The sequence below is a fragment of the Diabrotica virgifera genome, chromosome 3, assembly GCF_917563875.1.
Source record: "Diabrotica virgifera virgifera chromosome 3, PGI_DIABVI_V3a".
In the NCBI taxonomy this organism is placed as follows: domain Eukaryota; kingdom Metazoa; phylum Arthropoda; class Insecta; order Coleoptera; family Chrysomelidae; genus Diabrotica; species Diabrotica virgifera.
Genome location: NC_065445.1, coordinates 23,204,735 through 23,223,464, shown reverse-complemented (window position 1 = coordinate 23,223,464; position 18,730 = coordinate 23,204,735). Strand labels below are relative to the sequence as shown.

General features: G+C 33.8%; 1 protein-coding gene across 6 annotated transcripts in view; it reads left to right on the top strand.

Annotated features, from left to right (window-relative positions):
• Positions 1-18,730, top strand: part of LOC114329819 (L-lactate dehydrogenase) — an 85,828-nt gene that overhangs the window by 41,762 nt on the left and 25,336 nt on the right. For 5 of the 6 annotated variants that reach the window (XM_050646375.1, XM_050646377.1, XM_050646374.1 and 2 more), the window contains 2 exons: positions 5,712-6,059; positions 10,925-11,166. In XM_050646375.1, the coding sequence (XP_050502332.1) occupies positions 5,712-6,059; positions 10,925-11,166 (590 nt within the window). Of the gene's footprint in view, positions 1-5,711; positions 6,060-10,924; positions 11,167-15,637; positions 15,890-18,730 lie in introns of those variants that run through there. The other variant, XM_050646372.1, reaches the window with a different exon arrangement.

The window sequence follows — 18,730 nt, the reverse complement described above, 5'->3', positions numbered from 1 at the left end:
TGAAATTTTGAAAAGAAATTTCTTTTTTTGCAGACATCTATTTACGAATGACGCAATGTTGCTCAGTTCCTCAGTTATAACTAGATTATCACAACTTAATTGCCACACCTCGTAATTGCTCGATCTTTCCCTTGCCAATAAGAGTTGTTAGATTAGCTACCTGTCAATGACCCACTAGATAAGTCTATTAATGAGACTCCAAATAAACAACACTGGTCTACCTAAAGGATCGAAAAATTTCTACCAGAAGCAGGTGTTTATTAGAGACGCCACCATGCCTGTATCTAGAAATTTTATTTCTTCCACAAACGGGTAGCCGTTCTAGAAGGTCCTTGCTTTTAAGTCATCATCATCATCACGTAGCGCTACCATCTTGGGTGGGTCTTGGCTGACTGTACATTTTTTTTCAATTTGTTCGGTCTTTCATCAAATTAGGGTCAAACGGAATGTTCATTTTCCTGAGATCTGCTTGCATGTTATCTCTCCATCGCATTCTGGGACGTTCGAGTGGTCTTTTGCCTGTAGGAATCTCCTCACATACCAGTGTTTATAAGTCTCTCGTTATGAAGTCTGTGCACGTGGCCTCTCCATCTTAATCTCTGTGATTTAATTTCTTGGACAATATCGGCGTCATTTTGGAATGCTTCTAATTCGATATTGGTTCTGATTCTATATTGGTTTGTGGTGATGTCGTGGTGAGGTGAGAAAGTTTTTCTAAATATTTTTCGTTCAAAACGTCTGAGCTTTTCTTCGTTTGCTTTGGTCATGGTCCACGTTTCGCATCCATATATTAGTACTGGTTTGACTATAGATTTACAGATTTTGATCTTTGAACTTCTTGTTGAAAGAATCTTTGAATTTCTTGAAGATTTTTTGATTTTATAATCTTATCCAGTGCGAATAGGCAGCGATTTGCCGATTTAATTCTGTCTTTTATTTCTTCAGTAACATCGTTGTCAGCTGTGATTATGGCTCCCAGATACTTAAAATGTACTCTTTCGAAATTAAAGGTGTTGACCGTCACATTTTGTCCTATCCTGACTCTTCGCGTCGTTATATTTATACACATATCTTTCTCGTCTTCTCTTCATTCATTTTCAATTTTTCAATTCTTTTCAGTACATTTTCAATTCTTTTAAATAATTTCTTGCAATTTTAATATTTTTTTCCAATAACTTATAAATAACCTTAATAATCATATAAATTCATTTTTCTAAAATCAATTAACTTTATAATATTCAATAATTTTTTCAACAAATTTTATCTTTTACTGTTCGTATCATTCTTTTAAAATAGTCCGGGAATTATAAGCTATATTATGTTAAGGTGTTGTATACAATATCTAGGGTTATAATTCCTATTTAATAACATTTATTTCAGTTAACAGGTATTGTACTCAGGTTTATCACTTTAGGTCAGATCAATATCAATATAATATTTTTGTTTAGGTAGATAACTTGTGATTCCAAATAACTGTCTTGGTATAATTAATTAAATTTTTTTGTTTTTATTTTTTTTACTGTAAATCTCATTGTCGATAGGAGCGTACTCTTCTAGTACGACAGGTACTGATTAGCTAGTGTATAAATTTGTATATAGGGGTATAGGTATGCATATTTGATTAAATTTGGTTGTACATAAATATATGTTTTATTATCCTACCATTTTATAGTATCTATTAAAAGTATAAGTTAGGTGCAGCAATATAAGTCACTCGGCGAAGAATTCATTCAATCCTTCCCTGGCGCCCTCATACGTTCTGAGTAATATACGTCCAAGTATTTCATTAGGTACCGTCTTACTAGGGCACGCAAATTGGCCTAATCCTCCCCTGAGCCCTACTGATAAAGTCTCTCAAATTTTCAGCTAGTCTATTTCCATAAAACTTCAAAAATTAACTAAACTACCCTTCAAAGCTTATATCTATTCTGGAACAGCATAACCATCTTCGTTACACTATCCTGACTCTTCGCGTCGTTATATTTATACACATATCTTTCGTCTTCTCTTCATTAATCTTCAGTCCTACTTCACTTGTTGCCCCTTCTACCTTGTTGAAAATGTCTTTTATGGATAGGATGGAGTCTCCAACGAGATCATGCATATGCTAGTAATGAAGCTAGGACAAATAATCCCCGGACAACTAATCCCCGACAAAAAATCCCCACAAATTATCCCTGGACAAAAAATTCCCGGACAAAAATCCCGGGACAAATAATCCCCGGACAAAAAATCCCCATAAAAAATTCCGGACAAATAATCCCCACAAATTTTTTTGGACAAAATATCCCCACAAAAAATCCCGGACAAAAAATCCCCAAATAATATTTTTTCTGCCGAATAGTTTTCTAAAAATTTTTCCGAAATTTTAACAAATTTCGAATTCCAATTCCATGCTGAAAACTTCAAATTTTACATAACAAAAGTAGTATTTTGTATTTTGACAACGAAACCCGATTTGGGCTTCGAAACGTTAATAAAATAATTTTTTGGTAAAATTGTGGCTTATTTCCCATTGAAAATAGTTGATTATAAAAATGCCACAAGGAAATAGCTTCAGAACAACAATGACAAAAGAGTGAGAGTTTTTTCAAAAATCATGAAAGATATGGGGAATGAGCTAAAGCCCTGTTCTCATGACAGGCGCTTAACACGCGTTTTGATAACGCGCGATTCCAACTACATACTTTTTACTTGAGACCGTTCACATGTCAACGTCCGTTTTAATGACCTAAAACGCACGTTAGCATGTGAACGGTCTTCAGTAAAATGTATGTATACTATACCCTATACCACGAATATACGCCTGTTTTGGATTACTTCGACAACGAATATTTTACTGTGCAAAATAAGAAAAACGGAAGTAAATTGCAAATTACATTGTTGTTGGAATAATTATTAGCGCCATTTACTTTCGTTCTTCTTATTTTTGCACAGTAAAATATTCGTTGTCGAAGTAATCCAAAACAGGCGTATGTTCGTGGAATGGCCCATAGTTGTAATCGCGCGTTATCAAAACGCGTGTTAAGCGCCTATCATGAGAACGGAGCCTAAGCTCATTCCCCATATCTTCCACGATTTTGGAAAACCGGGATTTTTTGTGGGGATATTTTGTCAAAAAAAATTTGTGGGGATTATTTGTCCGGGATTTTTTGTGGGGATTTTCTGTCCAGGGATTATTTGTCCGGGGATTTTTTGTCCAGGGATAATTTGTGGGAATTTTTTTGTCCGGGGTTATTTGTCCGGACCTCGCTAGTAATAGCTTGGGATGTTAGCAGACCTCATGGCTTTCTCTAATACAAGGTTAAACAGTAGTGGAAATAACGCATTACCCTGTTTGAGCCCACTGTTGATTTTAAAGCTGCTTTTAAGTCAGGAGTTTATAAATTGTCTCGAGAAGTCAGATAAGAGCGTCAAGAGATAAACTTTTTATTATAAAGGGTGTTTCATTGGGAAACGGAAATACTTTAACGGTGAATAGAGGTCACCGAGCCGGTTTTAGATATGCTACATTTTTTGCCCACCGACTTTTATAACCGAGTTACAGGGTGTTTTATCGATTTTGCCCATTTCTTTCCTAAGCCATAACTTTAGAACCACCCTGTATATTTTTATGGTATTTGATACACATATATCTCATTCAAAACCCAAACGACAGACATACTAACCATAAGAAAAATCCAGGTCCGGATTAACAAAAATTATAAAGTAATTGTGACCTAAAAACAACACCCTATATATTCAAATTTTGAAAATCTGTTTGCATATTTGAAAAGAGCACAAAAAAATGAGTTTAATAGTTCACTTAAATTTTTCGGCCAGACAATTTTATGACTTTAATTTTGAAATTATATTGAATTTTTTAAGAACTCTGACATTAAAAAGCAGATATTATTAACTTTTAGTTATAAATTATTACAGTTAGTGAATAAATACTCATTTTAAAAATAATCAATACTTATTTACCACATTGGAACGCCCTCATTACTAATGACAAGAAAAATCCAGGTCCGGATTAACAAAGAAATATAAAGTAATTGTGACCTTGAACAAACACCCTGTATATTGAAATTTTGAAAATGTGTGTGCGCATTTTAAAAGAGCATAAAAAACTGTGATTAATATTTATTTTTTGCGCCGTTGATTTAATTACATCAATTTTGAAATTATATTAAATTTTTAAAGAATTCTGAGATTAAAAACCAGGTGTTATTAATTTTTAATAATTTAATGTTAATGAATCAATACCTATTTTAAAAATACTTAATACTTATTTACTACGCTGGCTTCATGAATTCTCTGGATTTGTAGCTGTATGCACATCAAAAAAATTATAATTGCGGGAATTGGGATAATTTAAAGATTTAATAAATTATTAAAATAAAACAGCTATATCTAATAAAAAAAAAATTCGTTTAAAAAATTCAACAATTTAACATAAATTAAAGATATTTGAACTATAACAGCTGCTCAAAATGTCCGCCATTTTGTTCGAAGCATTTCCTTGCTCGTTTTAAAAGATTTCGAATCCATTTCCTAATTACATTGGCATTGTTCTTAATTTTTCTGGCAGCTTCTTTCACCTTGACAGAATTAATCAATACGATTTCAAAATTGCCGTAATTAAATTATCTGCGCAAAAATTTGACATGCACCTTTTACCGCAGTTTTTATTCTCTTTTAAAATACGCAAACAAATTTTTAAAATTTCAATATACAGGGTGTTGTTTCAAGGGCACAATTACTTTATATTTTTTTGGTTAATCCGGACCTGGATGTTTCTTGTGATTACTAATTGGGTCGTTCCAATGTGGTAAATAAGTATTGATTATTTTTAAAATGAGTATTTAGTCATTATCTTTATTAATTTATAACTAAAAGTTAATAATATCTGCTTTTTAATGTTCGAGTTCTTAAAAAATTCAATATAATTTCAAAATTAAAGTCATAAAATTGTCTGGCCGAAAAATTGAAGCGAACCATTAAACTTACTTTTTTGTGCTCTTTTCAAATATGCAAACAGATTTTCAAAATTTGAATATACAGGGTGTTGTTTTAAGGTCACAATTACTTTAAAATTTTTTGTTAATCCGGACCTGGATTTTCCTTATGGTTAGTATGTCGGTCGTTCGGGTTTTGAATGAGACATATGTGTACCAAATATCAAAAAAATATACAGAATGGTTCTGAAGTTATGGCTTAGGAAAGAAATGGGTAAAATCGATAAAACACCCTGTAACTCGGTTATAAAAGTCGGTAGAGCAAAAAATGTAGTATGTATATCTAGAACCGGCTTGGTGACCTCTATTCACCATTAAATTATTTCCGTTTCCTAATGAAACACCCTGTATAAATTATATTTTAGTGTAAATAGTAAATAATATAAATAAAATTTATATTATTAATAAAAAATTTAATTAAAACAATATAAATAAAATTATTCTAAATGGGAAATAAGCTACAATTTAACTTAAAGAATGATTTTATATGACGTTTCCACATCCACCTCGGACATCGAAATGACAAATAAAATAATTTTTAAGTTAAATGGTGGCTTATTTCCCATTTAGAATAATAAATTACACAAATGCCACAAGGAAATAGGTTCAGAACAATAATATAAATAAATTAAAAATAAGTGTAAATAAATTAAAATAAAAACTAAATAAATTAAGTGTTAAAATGATTGCAGAATATTTGTTTCTTTTTAGATTACAAAGATTCAGCAGGATCAAAGATTTGCATCGTCACTGCTGGAGCCAGGCAACAAGAAGGTGAATCACGTCTAGATTTAGTCCAAAGAAACACCGACATCTTCAAACATATCATCCCACCTCTAGTGAAGTATTCCCCAGATACGATTTTAATGATCGTCAGCAACCCGTGTGATATTTTGACGTACGTGGCATGGAAATTGTCAGGACTGCCACAACACAAAGTGTTTGGTTCCGGAACCAACCTAGATACGTCTAGATTTAGGTTTTTAATTTCCGAAAGGTTGGGCTGCAGCTCCAGCAGTGTTCACGGATGGATTATTGGAGAACACGGTGACACCAGTGGTAAGTGCAGATTATTTTTCCAAATTTTTGGAAACGGTAGTTTATTTCTTATTCTACTCTCCTTACTGAGATAATTTCAAATTGTATTCTTCTCCTTTTTCTTCTTTTTATATAGACAGTACTCGAGTACTCTGTCTGTTTTTTCAATGTGCCTCCAGTAAGTTGTCGTTCCATGGTTTTCGTGGTCTTCCAACTGATCGCCATCCTATTGGGGAACCGTCTCTCGCTGTCCTTACTACTCTATTTGTTGTCATTCGGCTTATGTGCGTATTCCATTCTATTCTTCTGTTTCTTACCCAGTTATTAATGTTCTCCTCCTTTCTAATCTTGTTCCTGTTCTAACCTTTTTTGGACGTTTTGGTGTAAATTTGTCTTCTGCAGAGCCTCCTTGACAACAGGTAGATCTAGAAATAGTACTATCGGGGGATGGCAGGAGACAGATTTAAATAAAAACGAAACCGTAGATTTTCTAATTTTACTAATGCCATACTCTGTATTAGAGTACAAAGACTCGTCGTTTCATACAGGTTCTGTGAACCGCATATTGGAATATTTTCCTAGCGGTGCCTTTTGATATTGTCATATCTGGGTTAAACAGTGAACTTGAATCGAGTCGACATTCATTTCACTTATTCCCCGTTAGAGGGCGTTCTAACCATGGTACCACATTTTGAAAAGAAGGGTAAGGGTAAGATAGAATGAGCACATTAGGATCAGTCTCACCAGTACACTGACCAGCTTCACTTAGTGTGTTTGGGTCACACTGCAGTTGCTTAAGGCACCTTAAAGTGCATTTACGTTTGCTTGGTAGCTCGCTTGGTCATTCTTTCGCTACAAAGTAAGACCATTTACATTGTAGCGAACAAACGCATTTGTTGATGATTCGTCCATAATGTCAGACACAGATGAAGATGTATTCATTAGTGCTGCTAATTTTATAATTATTGCAGGACATGCTGAAAAAAAAAGAAAGAAGAGAGCGTGGTGTTCATACAGGAGGGAAAATGCGTTTTCAAGGGGTTAAATTCAAATATTTTTCGGACCCCCCTTGCGCTGGGTGTAGGGGGCCCCCAGATTACATTTGCCCCGGGGCCCCCAACATCGTAGTTACGGCCCTGCCTATGCTCCTTCTCAAATATGCCCGGAACATTATTAAAAAAATTTAAATATTTAAAAATTTCGAAAATTATCGATTTTTTTTTCTATTTTTATGCTTATAACTTTAAAACGATTCATTTTGAAACAAAGTCGTGGGGAAAGAAAATAAAGATAATTGAATTTTGTATAATATACGATTGGTTTAAAATGTCTTAAATTATTACCCTTTCTGCAAAATAGCAATAAATAGAAAATAAGGGGGCAAAAAAGACTGTTTTTATTCAATGTTTTTCAACCACTTTGGTTGCACTTAGAAGCTTCATAATTCGCTTAGAAAATTCTTACGACATACTTAAACCGTCCACCAAATTTCATTAAAATCGACCTAATAGATTTTGCATAATAATTTGGCAATCTAAATTTTTTTAAAAAAGTTCAAATTTTTTAAAAACTTTCTGAACAAAAAGTAGACTATTTAGAAGTTTGCTAATTTTTTTACATATAAAGAGGTTCTCTTAACAGAATTAAAATCGGATTATTTAAGCGGCTTCAGCACTGTTTTAAAATTATAAGCAATGTTTTGGCTTATAAACAAATACAGTGAGGACATTTGAGTTGAAATAAATTCATTTTCTTGACAATGGGCGACTCTGGAGATAAATCCCGAAACAGGTCGATTTTTATTATTAAATTATAATTTTTTGGCATAAATATTATACTGGTGACTTCATCCATCTGGGTGTGATGACGTAATCTAAATATTGGAATTAATTTAATTAAAAATTTTTTTTAATTCAAACCCTGTATAAATAATTATGTTAATGTTTATATTAGTGAATACAAAATTGAATAGCCTTTCGATTGAGCTATCACACGGCACCTATTCTCATTTAAAAAAAATCATCGATTACGTCATCACGCCCAGATGGATGACGTCACTAGTATGATATATATACCAAAAAAATAGAATTTAAAAATAAAAATCGACCTGTTTCGGGATTTATCTCCAGAGACGGCTATTCTCGAGAAAATGAATTTATGCCAACTCAAACGTCCTCACTGTATTTGTTTATAAGCCAAAAAATTGTCTATAACTTTAAAACAGTGCTGAGGCCGCTTAAATAATCCGATTTTAATTCTGTAAAGTGTATTAGATAGGTAGAGAACCTCTTTATATGTAAAAAAAATTAGCAAACTTCTAAATGGTCTACTTTTTCTTTAGAAAATTTTTAAAAAATTTGAACTTTTAAAAAAAAATTTAGATTGCAAAATTATTCTGCAAAATCTATCAGGTTGATTTAATGAAATTTGGTGAACGATTTAAGTATGTTGTAAGAATTTTCTAAGCGAATTACGAAAGTTCTAAGTGCAACCAAAGTGGTTGAAAAACGTTGAATAAAAACAGGCTTATTTTGCCCCCTTATTTTGTATTTATTGCTATTTTGCAGAAAGGGTAATAATTTAAGACATTTTTAACCAGTCGTTTCTCATAGAAAATTCAATTATCTTTATTTTCCTACGACTATGTTCCAAAATGTTTAAATTTAAAGTTATGAGCAAAGAAAGTAGAAAAAAATCGATGTTTTTCGAAATTTTTAAATATTTTAATTTTTTTATTAATGTTTCGGGCATATTTGAGAAGGAGCATAAGTCAATTATTATTGTTGAAGTTCAAAATTTGTTAATAGTTTAACGGTGTCTAGTCGGACAAACTTTGATGTATGCGAACACTGGAACAGGGTAAGTTTTAATTTTGGAACGTGTCATCCTGACCAGTTTATGATTGTGAAAACTACCAGGTTGTTTTTTAAGTTTATTCAATAGCAAACTTTATATAATATATGAAAAAATGTATGTCCGACAAATATGTTGGACACTTTAAAAAGTCTGACACGTAGAACATGTCGAATGACAGTCTGAATTTTGCGTGAGAGTTTAATGAAAGGGTTTAATCAATTGGAATTTCTGTTCGACAAAATACATGGGACGTTTTCGTAGTCTGACGTTCCCAACTTGTAACATGTTTCACAATTAGAACTTCCCTTGTCCCAGTGTTCCCGTACATCAAAGCTTGTCCGACTAGACACCGTTAAGCTATTAACAAATTTTCAGCTTGCTAAAGTCTGACACGTAGAACATGTCGAATGAAAGGAATTACTACTTACTTAAGCCGTCCTCTTGTACCTTAGGCTACGGCTCCACGGGCTGGAAATTGACGCTAGCAGTAGCCGCAAAACGAACTTAGGGTTCCGCAGAACGGAATAGGAATAGCCGAACTGTACCGACTACAGGACTTGTGCGTAGTCGGTTCAGTTCGGCTATTCCTATTCCGTTCCGAGGAACCTTAAGTTCGTTTTACGGCTACTGCTAGCGTGAATTTCTCGCCCGTGGAGCCTTAGGCTACGGCTCCACGGGCGGGAAATTGACGCTAGCAGTAGCAGTAAAATGAACTTAAGGTTCCGCGGAAGGGAATGGGAATGGCCGAACTGAACCGACTACAGGACTTGTGCGTAGTCGGTTCAGTTCGGCCATTCCCATTCCGTTCCGCGGAACCTTAAGTTCATTTTGCTGCTACTGCTAGCGTCAATTTCTCGCCCGTGGAGCCGTAGCCTTAGCCTTACGGTGTCGAGGTAAGTGGAGAAATCAGACGTCTCCATGCGTTTCGGTCAGTAGAGCTAGTCTCTCTGCTTCTCTCCACCCAATATTTCTTTTTACGCAAGCCTTTCCAATATTTGCGTTCCACGTTCTTGCTGGCCTGCCTCTTCGTCGTTTGTTGTCAGATGCCACTTTCCATACCCTCTTTACAGTTCTATCTTCACTCATTCTCGCCATATGTCCGAACCACGATAACTGTTTCGTTACAAGTCTGTCTAAGGTCCTTCCAACACCGCACCTTTCGCGTATGTCTTCATTTTTATTAGATCACGTCTGGTCACCCCGGATACTGCACGTAAATATTGCATTTCGCATGCTTGAATTTTACTACGGATCTTGTCGTTTACTGTCCACGTTTCACTACCGTAGAGTAGCACCGGCTCGTATACAGTTTGAAATACTTTCATTTTTGTTTTCAGGCTTACTTCTTTCTTCCTAATAAAACTTTTATTTAGTGCATAGTATAATTTTGTTGCACTCATTACCCTGCGGTTTATTTCTGCCCAATCATTGTTGATCCTAGATACTTGAAGTCCTCTACTTGTGTAATGGTCTCATTATTCAGCTTTACATTTATATTTTCTTGAGTTTTCGATATTACTAAAGCTTCTGTTTTTTCAATATTTATTTTCATCCCAAATTTCTTAAAGACTTCATTCCAAACATTCACATTCACTTGTAAGTCTTTTTCTGATTTTGCCACAATTACCAGGTCATCGGCATATATCAACTCTGACACGTAAACTTGTTGAATTATATTGGTGGTAAATACAAACCAGTCTGATTTTTGCATGAGAGTTTAATGAAAGGGTTTAATCAATTGGAATTTGTGTCCGACAAAATACATGGGACGTTTTCGTAGTCTGACGTTCCCAACTTGTAACATATTCCACAATTAAAACTTCCCTTGTTCCGTACATCAAAGCTTGTCCGACTAGACACCGTTAAGCTATTAACAAATTTTCAGCTTGCTGTTAATAAACTTTTTTTTGGTACCCGGCATCTAGGCCTATCTGTACAATATAAATATCTACAGTATATCTAAAGGAGACAGCTTTTAACAACAACCACAAAATCATATTTTTGTTTGGTTTAAGTTCTTTTGTTTGTAGTTCCTGTCTGGTCTGGAGTCAACGTTGCCGGAGTGCGTCTGAAAGACGTTCAATCCAAGGTTGGTACAGATGACGATCCAGAAGAATGGAAAAAGATCCATGCGCAAGTAGTCAATTCAGCATACGAAATCATCAAACTAAAAGGATACACCAACTGGGCTATCGGTCTTAGTGCAGCCTCATTGGCCAATACAATTTTAAAGAATCTTCATCACGTTCATGCAGTATCTGTCATGGTTAAGGTAAGAGACATATAGATACATTTACATGCGCCAAATTAAAATTGTCACGAGGTATGGCTAAGCAATTCCCTATTAAATTTCATTTTTGACTGTGATAGAAAGGCATGCGTGAGTAAATATTAGCCAAACACGATTTTAGTATTGTCGATGATAGTTTATTTACAATCAATGATTAAAACAATTGTTCATACTTGATTTTTTGTAGATGGGATTAAATCATAATTGCTTGAAATACCATATCGATAAAACATAATCCTTTCTTAATACAGTTCTGTACTTATATGTTTCTTTCTCGACAAACATATTTCTTAATTAAATACGCATCTGTAATCTGTATTAGTACTATATTTCTGTGTAAATGTATCTTCACCACGAAAATGTCCGATTTTCTTTTAATGTCTAAATGCAAGTCTTTTATCTAATAAATCTCTCAAATTTATTACCTCAAGACTCTTTCAGATAAACATTAGACCTTTTTGGTTTAAATTGACCCTTTATGTACAAACCTGCATGTTATATTCTCACTAAAAGGTTTTAATAGCCGATCGTAGAATTTTTATAGCTTTAAGCTTACCAAACTCTAAGCCATAAACCACACGCCCGCATCTTTTGTCCTTCTATTGTTACTAAAAGGTTTCTTAATAGTCGATTCCAAACAACGTTTTTACTACATTTGAAGGTACAAGATCGTTCAGTTCTCTCCTTGCCTAAAGTCCATATAAATAGCCAGTTCTTCGCAGTAATATTTGTTCTCAGGTACGATGACGGACGATTACCTCAACGCTCTATTATACACTCTTTATATAGTCTTCAGTCGAACAACACCTCGCGCGCTCTACGTACAATTACATATCGCGCCTTATTGCACATTTCGCTTTCACTACGTGTTAAACGTACATTCGACAATTAAAGCTTAATTTTACTATTAAACCAGGTTTAATCCCATCTAAAAATATCAATATGCAACGATTTCACAAAATGCCAAGAAAATTCAAATTAGAGGTATTTTCAGGTACTTTAAAATGGCTCGTGTGTTTTCTCTGTAAAATGTATGTGTTTTGAATTTTTCCCTTGGTGAATAGAAGTTCACCTTAAACTAAAGCCGCGGTGACATGTCTAGTAAATTACGAGCAAGAGCCACACTCGTGATGAGTCGAATCTTAATAACTTCACGACTATGGTCATGTCTCGATCGTGAATGTAGTTTAAACGGCAAATATTTAATATTTGCTTCAGTGGCGAATATACAGTACGTAAATCGTTCAGCTGGACATAGGGAACATACATTGTACATATTTAGATTCATAAATACATACATTGTATTATATTGAGACAATTGTGGCAACTAAGCTCTCTCGATGACAATATGGTTGTTAGCGTTAAGGGGCATTAACCTCAAAATTGACAACTCTGACACAAATAAACGTCAAAATATTACAATGTAGTAGCTAAATATTTTTGGCCTAAGGGAATGGGAAAATTGTTTAGTTTTGAAATTAGTTTTTAAAAATAAATATTTTAAAAATTAAAGTAAAGTTATTAACTCATTAATAATAAACTTTGTTTTCGATTTATTTATGAACAGCCTTGCTTCAAAATTCACTCATTCTATTCGTTCTAACAGCTCTATTGCACCAAAAACTCGTACTCGAACAGAAGTTTCAACTAACACAGGTTACCGCAGTTGCCACAATTCTCTCAATGTATAATCCCTATGTCCAGCCGAACGATTTACGTACTGTATAGGTAGATCTTGGTGGCAGAAGTATGTCAGGTTATGTAAGGAGTGATGGTAGACTCGATATCACCAAAGGCAAGAAAAGGGAAGAAACAACTATGGTTTACAAGGAAGTGGCGGAACACCATTTTTAATATTTTTTATTGCAACTTGTTAGTCCCAAAATAAAAAAAAATATTAATATGATTAAAGCTATATCGGCCAAACTGAAATTGCAAATAAAGGCCGGCGCCACTTATACGGAACAGCCCGCTACCATTTGAGCCATTTGCGTGTATTCAAATGGCTCAGCGCGATGTGCTACCATTCCGTAAAGGAGGCGCTGAGCCATTTGAATACATGAAAATATTAAAATGTCGATCGTCGCGGTCCGTTCCGTAGCGGGCTGTTCCGTATAAGTGGGCGCCGGCCATTGTAATATTTAGCACTTCTATATTTAGCTAGTGGAGATTCTTTTAACAGTTTAAAATATATATTTAGTCTAAATCACCATAAGTAAATTATAGGAGCAGTTTACGATATTACATACCTCTCCATTCTCAGTTTTATCTTCCACTGCACTGCTTTTCGATGCATACCCTTCACTCTTGTTCGTATTCTCGTTTCATTTTGCTTAATTGGTTAATAGGTACACCATGTTTTAAGTGGGTATACAAACTGGAGGTATTTCCTGATGTTTTGAAAACTTTGGAGCAAGGTAAACATTGCAGCAAGATTGCTCTTTATTCAGTTTGTTAAAATGCAACCAACTATTTGTGACTTTTGCTGACAGATTAAATGTTCTTTTAAATCTCATGAAATAATCATCAGCTAGTATACCATCCATGCATGGAGTTTCGATCTTATTATCGCTCACATAACGAGCTATAAGTAGGTAACAATACTTCTGTCTTGGAGAGGCCAAACCTTTCTTCGTAAGGTATAGCAGTGGGTCTACCTATAGTTTGTTCTTTTGATACATCTTTGACCTTTAACATTTTTAAATAAGGTTGCTTTAGAAATCTTATAAATGATTGATGCTCTGTATACAGTCATTTCTTGATTCTTCACACCTTTAACAGCTGATTTTAGAGTATGTTTGGAGTATTGGGGCAGTGGCTTTTTGCTAAGTATATAAGCACCATGTCTAAAATAAATAAAATAAATGATCAGTTACAAACTGAGGCAAGTGGAACCTAACATATCGCACCCTCAGTGCAAGACTGCAGTAAGTCAAAATAGGTAAGTTTCGAGATAAAGACGATTTTGTTTATTTTCGTGCTAATATCGGTGAAATAAGACACAAGTTTTAAGAAAAATTAACATTTAATTATGATTTTGCATGCTTTTTAGCCTATATTACATTAACCAAAAATAGAAATTTAAATAAAATAATATTAATGCAAAAAAATTAGGAATTTCAAAGTTACAACACTTTTGCACGGAAAAATTGTTAATCACTACACATTTAGTATTAGAATTTCAAAGTTAGAACAGTTTTGCACGGAGAAAATTGTAAAAAGTGTAGACACATTTAATTTTACAGTAAAACCTGTGTTACCGGCCACCTGCCATCATCGGCCGCCTGTACGAACGGCCAGTTTACAAATTCCCCAAACCAATTATGTATATCTACACTACAAAAACTGGTAATACCGGCCACCTTTCTATATCGGCCAATAGTTCTTTCATTTTTAGTGCCCGTTGCTGACAGGTTTTATCGTAGTTGTTGTCCTCTTCTCGTACATCATCTTGTGCCAAAATATTTTTTATAAAAACTATGGTGGGCTTCTGGTATCATACCCGAATGGCATAAGTATACCAAATCTTTTTTTTGGCCATTTGAATTTTTGGCTGTTCTTTGGCAAGTTTTCTGAGAATAGATATTTTTGACCTCTCAGTATTGTCAATACTGTTTTAAGATAACAGTTTTTCCTTTCATGAGAAAAAATACTTTTTGGTCGTAAATAATTAGTCTTAATTTATGTGGTTTTAATCCAGTCTAACAAATAAATGGTCAAACGACATTGCACACATCGTATGGCAAATAAATATAATATCACACAAAGGACATAAAATTTACATGAATAGATTGGTCTCGAGAATCTTTGTTTATTGTCTCAGCCGTTAATAGATTACGTAGACGCGCTGTATATTAAAATTAAACACCACATATATAGATATTAAAATCTTACAGTAAAACAAATATCTTACTTTTTTCATTGCTTGTTATCTAATCCGTTGCAATGTTCCGTGCAAAACTGTTGTAACTCTGTTACATTAGAGTTACAACAGTTTTGCACGGAACTTATGTTCAAAAACGCAAAATAGTTAAACTGTTGTTGTTGTAATATTTAGCCCATTAAGCCCATTTGAAAGTTACTAAAGTTTTACAGGGGATAGATATGCATGTTTACAATCGAATTCCATGATTACTTCATTTTCATAAAATTTTGAGTTACTGCAGTCTTGCACTGAGGGTGCGATATGTTACACTTGTCCCGTCCACCATTTGGGGCCCGTCCGGGACAATTAAGTTAGCAAAATATGCGTTGGTTCCACTTTCCCATCTTTCGACTTAACCCGGCGTACCTTATATACTATGCCTTTTACAATTTGTTCCATCCTGTTACTATTTTTTGTCTTAAAAATTATTCACCTTAGCCTAATAAGATAGATTTTGGATCATTTCAGATATTCTGGCTACCATTTTAAGTAATATAAGAACCTGCACTAACGTATTTTGTCCCCTAGGGTTTTCATGATCTGGATTGCGAAGTATTTTTATCCCTACCCACTGTACTTGGTGCCAATGGTGTTGAATACGTTGTGAAACAACAACTGGCAAGTAATGAGCGTTGTTCTTTGAAATTCTCCGCTGCACACATGGCGGAAATTCAAAAAGGCATCAAGTTTTAGAAATCAAAATTCAGAAAATTTATGTTTAACTGTGAATGTCTGTATGTACAAATATATTTTCACCAAGTATATTATTTAGTGTTCAAATGTTTTTAATACTAAAAGTTGCGTGTTTTGAAACAAACGCTTATGTCCGTATTAATAGTTGTGTCTCAAGGCGGCGTCAATGCTTGTAGTAGGGGAAGAAAGTATGCTAAATGTGCAGTCACTCGAGCGTTATGGGGACCTATTGGGTCGTGAAGATTAGGTCCTAAGACCAAAAAAGTTTAAGTTTAAAGTTAAAGTTTTCCATTTAAGTGGGGACTTTCCATTTTTAATTTAATTTTCCATTTCCAAGAATCGTTTTTCCGATTATAGCTCCATCTATTCATAATTAGAAAAAATGTCTCGAATAAAAGTTACTTATATCGCGGGTTTCCTATTTAAAATTTAAAATTTACCCCCACCCCTCTCCGTGGGGGTCGTGTTTAGTATCATTCGATAGATTTTTAAAAATAATTGTAACACGTATTTTTTAGTTTTTCGATCTGACGTTTATTTCTCGAAATATTCGCTTTTTTCTTGTGAAACTTTGTGAATCACCCATTTCCTTGCGCCCCGCTCAAACCGTCAGATTTTTGAAATATACACTGTTCTGCATATACTTATTGTAATTTACCTTATCTTAGTCTGAAGATTGTGAGTTTTTCTAAGGATAGATTTTTTTTCGGCCCCACCTTAACTAACTCCCCTTTATCAAGATCCAATATATGGTAGGGATACATTTACAGGGTACAAGGTTTCTTCCCATGTCATAATCTGACGCGCTCGAGTAACTGCAATAATCCCCGCTTGGGCTCCCCTACCATTGAGACCGACCTTGAATCAAATTTGTATTTAAACTAAACAGAAAACAAAGATGACATCGTCTACAACATGATAAAAAAGCTAGAACAGACTTAAGTCTGTCCAATCCTAATGTAAAGTGAAGAAATTAAAAGAAGAATAGTGCTCGCCAATAAGTGTTAGTATGGCTTAAGAAGACAAAGATAGACGGCCTCAAAACTACCTAGAAAAATTAAATTGACTGTCTATAAAACACTAATAGGACCAGTGCTATAACATATGGTCCATAAACTTGGTCGCTTACACATAATGACCAAGAACTGCTCAAACGTTCCGATCGAAAAATCCTAAAAATAATATATGGAGGGATAAAAGGTTTGTGGCGCAGGCGTTGCAACTTTAAGAAGTATAGAAGTTTTGGAGAACCTGATGTTGTAAAATTCATTAATAGCCCGATCAAGGAACACAAAACTTTACGAAAACCTCCAAAAAAATAAAGAAAGGATGAAAATTTGGGAATGGTAGTTGAAATTGTCTATTATTATACCGGGTGTCCACTTATATTTTCCCCCATTTTAACTGCCTATAACTTCTAAACGGCTCAAGATAGAAATATGCGGTTTTCGCTGAAATGTTTTATTTTAGTAAAAGTTTTATCTGAATGGACTGAATTTTTTATATCGCTTTCAAATACGAAAAGAAAAATGGCGGATTTTTGAAAGAAACGTTGTTGACTTTTTTTAAATGGAACACCCAGTATATATTTTTGTAAATTGAAAGAAAGGTCATTCACCTATCCAGCGATATAAAGTTTTTTAAAATCGGTTGTCAAATCACTGAGTAATTAATTTTTAAAATGAGAGGTGCAACGTGGATATTAAATACCTAAATAACATAACTAAGCAAATTGATATTATGTTATGTGATTTCCACATTGCATCTCTCATTTTAAAAATTAATTGCTCAGTCATTTGACTACCGATTTTTAAAAAATTTATATCGTTGGATAGGGAAATGACCGTTTTTTTCAAGTTTTTAGGTAAATAACCATTTTTTATGTCGCTTTTAATTAAAAAATGGCGTATTTAAAAAAAACGTTGTTGACTTTTTTTATTGAAACACCCAGTATATTTTTTTGTAGCTTGAAAAAACGGTCATTTACCTATCCAGCGATATTAAATTTTGTAAAATCGGTTGTCAAATGACTGAGCAAATAATTTTTAAAATGAAAGATGTAATGTGGAAATCACATAACATAATATCATTTTGCTTAACTAGTTATGTTATTTAGGTATGTAATATCCACGTTGCACCGCTAATTTTAAAAATTAATTACTCAGTGATTTGACAACCGATTTTGAAAAACTTTATATCGCTGGATAGGTGAATGACCTTTCTTTCAATTTACAGAAAAACATACTGGGTGTTCTATTAAAAAAAAGTCAACAACGATTTTTTCAAAAATCCGCCATTTTCTTTTCGTATTTGAAAGCGATATAAAAAATTCAATCCATTCAGACAAAACTTTTACTAAAATAAAACATTTCATCGAAAACCGCATATTTCTATCTTAAGCCGTTTAGAAGTTATAGGCAGTTAAAATGGGGGAAAATATAAGTGGACAACCGGTATAAGAAAAAGTTTACAATTCTACAATCCCCTCCATTTTACAAAAATGGAGGGGACTACCTCTTCTCGGGGGTGAAAAAATATACATTCAAAATAAGTCAGGAATTGGATAGAATGACTAATTTTAAGCAACTTTCGTTCTATAGAGTTTTTTCACTAAGTTAATACTTTTCGAGTTCTTTGCGAATAAATAATATATATTCATTTTTAACAACAAAAAACATGTTCTTGGACGGTTTTTCGCAAGTATCAAAAAATAAGTAGTTTATCGAAAAATTGGCATCCCTTTTCATTGCCAACGTGACAGTATTCTACCACTGTATGACATTTTCTTGACAGCTCCCAAAGTATGCATTTTAGGTTATTGGGGTATGTTCCGAAATGCCTTATTTGACTTTCAAGGCTGGTCGCTGCCAGCTGTATTTCATTTCTTACAAAGGGAATATTCAGATCATTGTGAATTGTGAGAATACT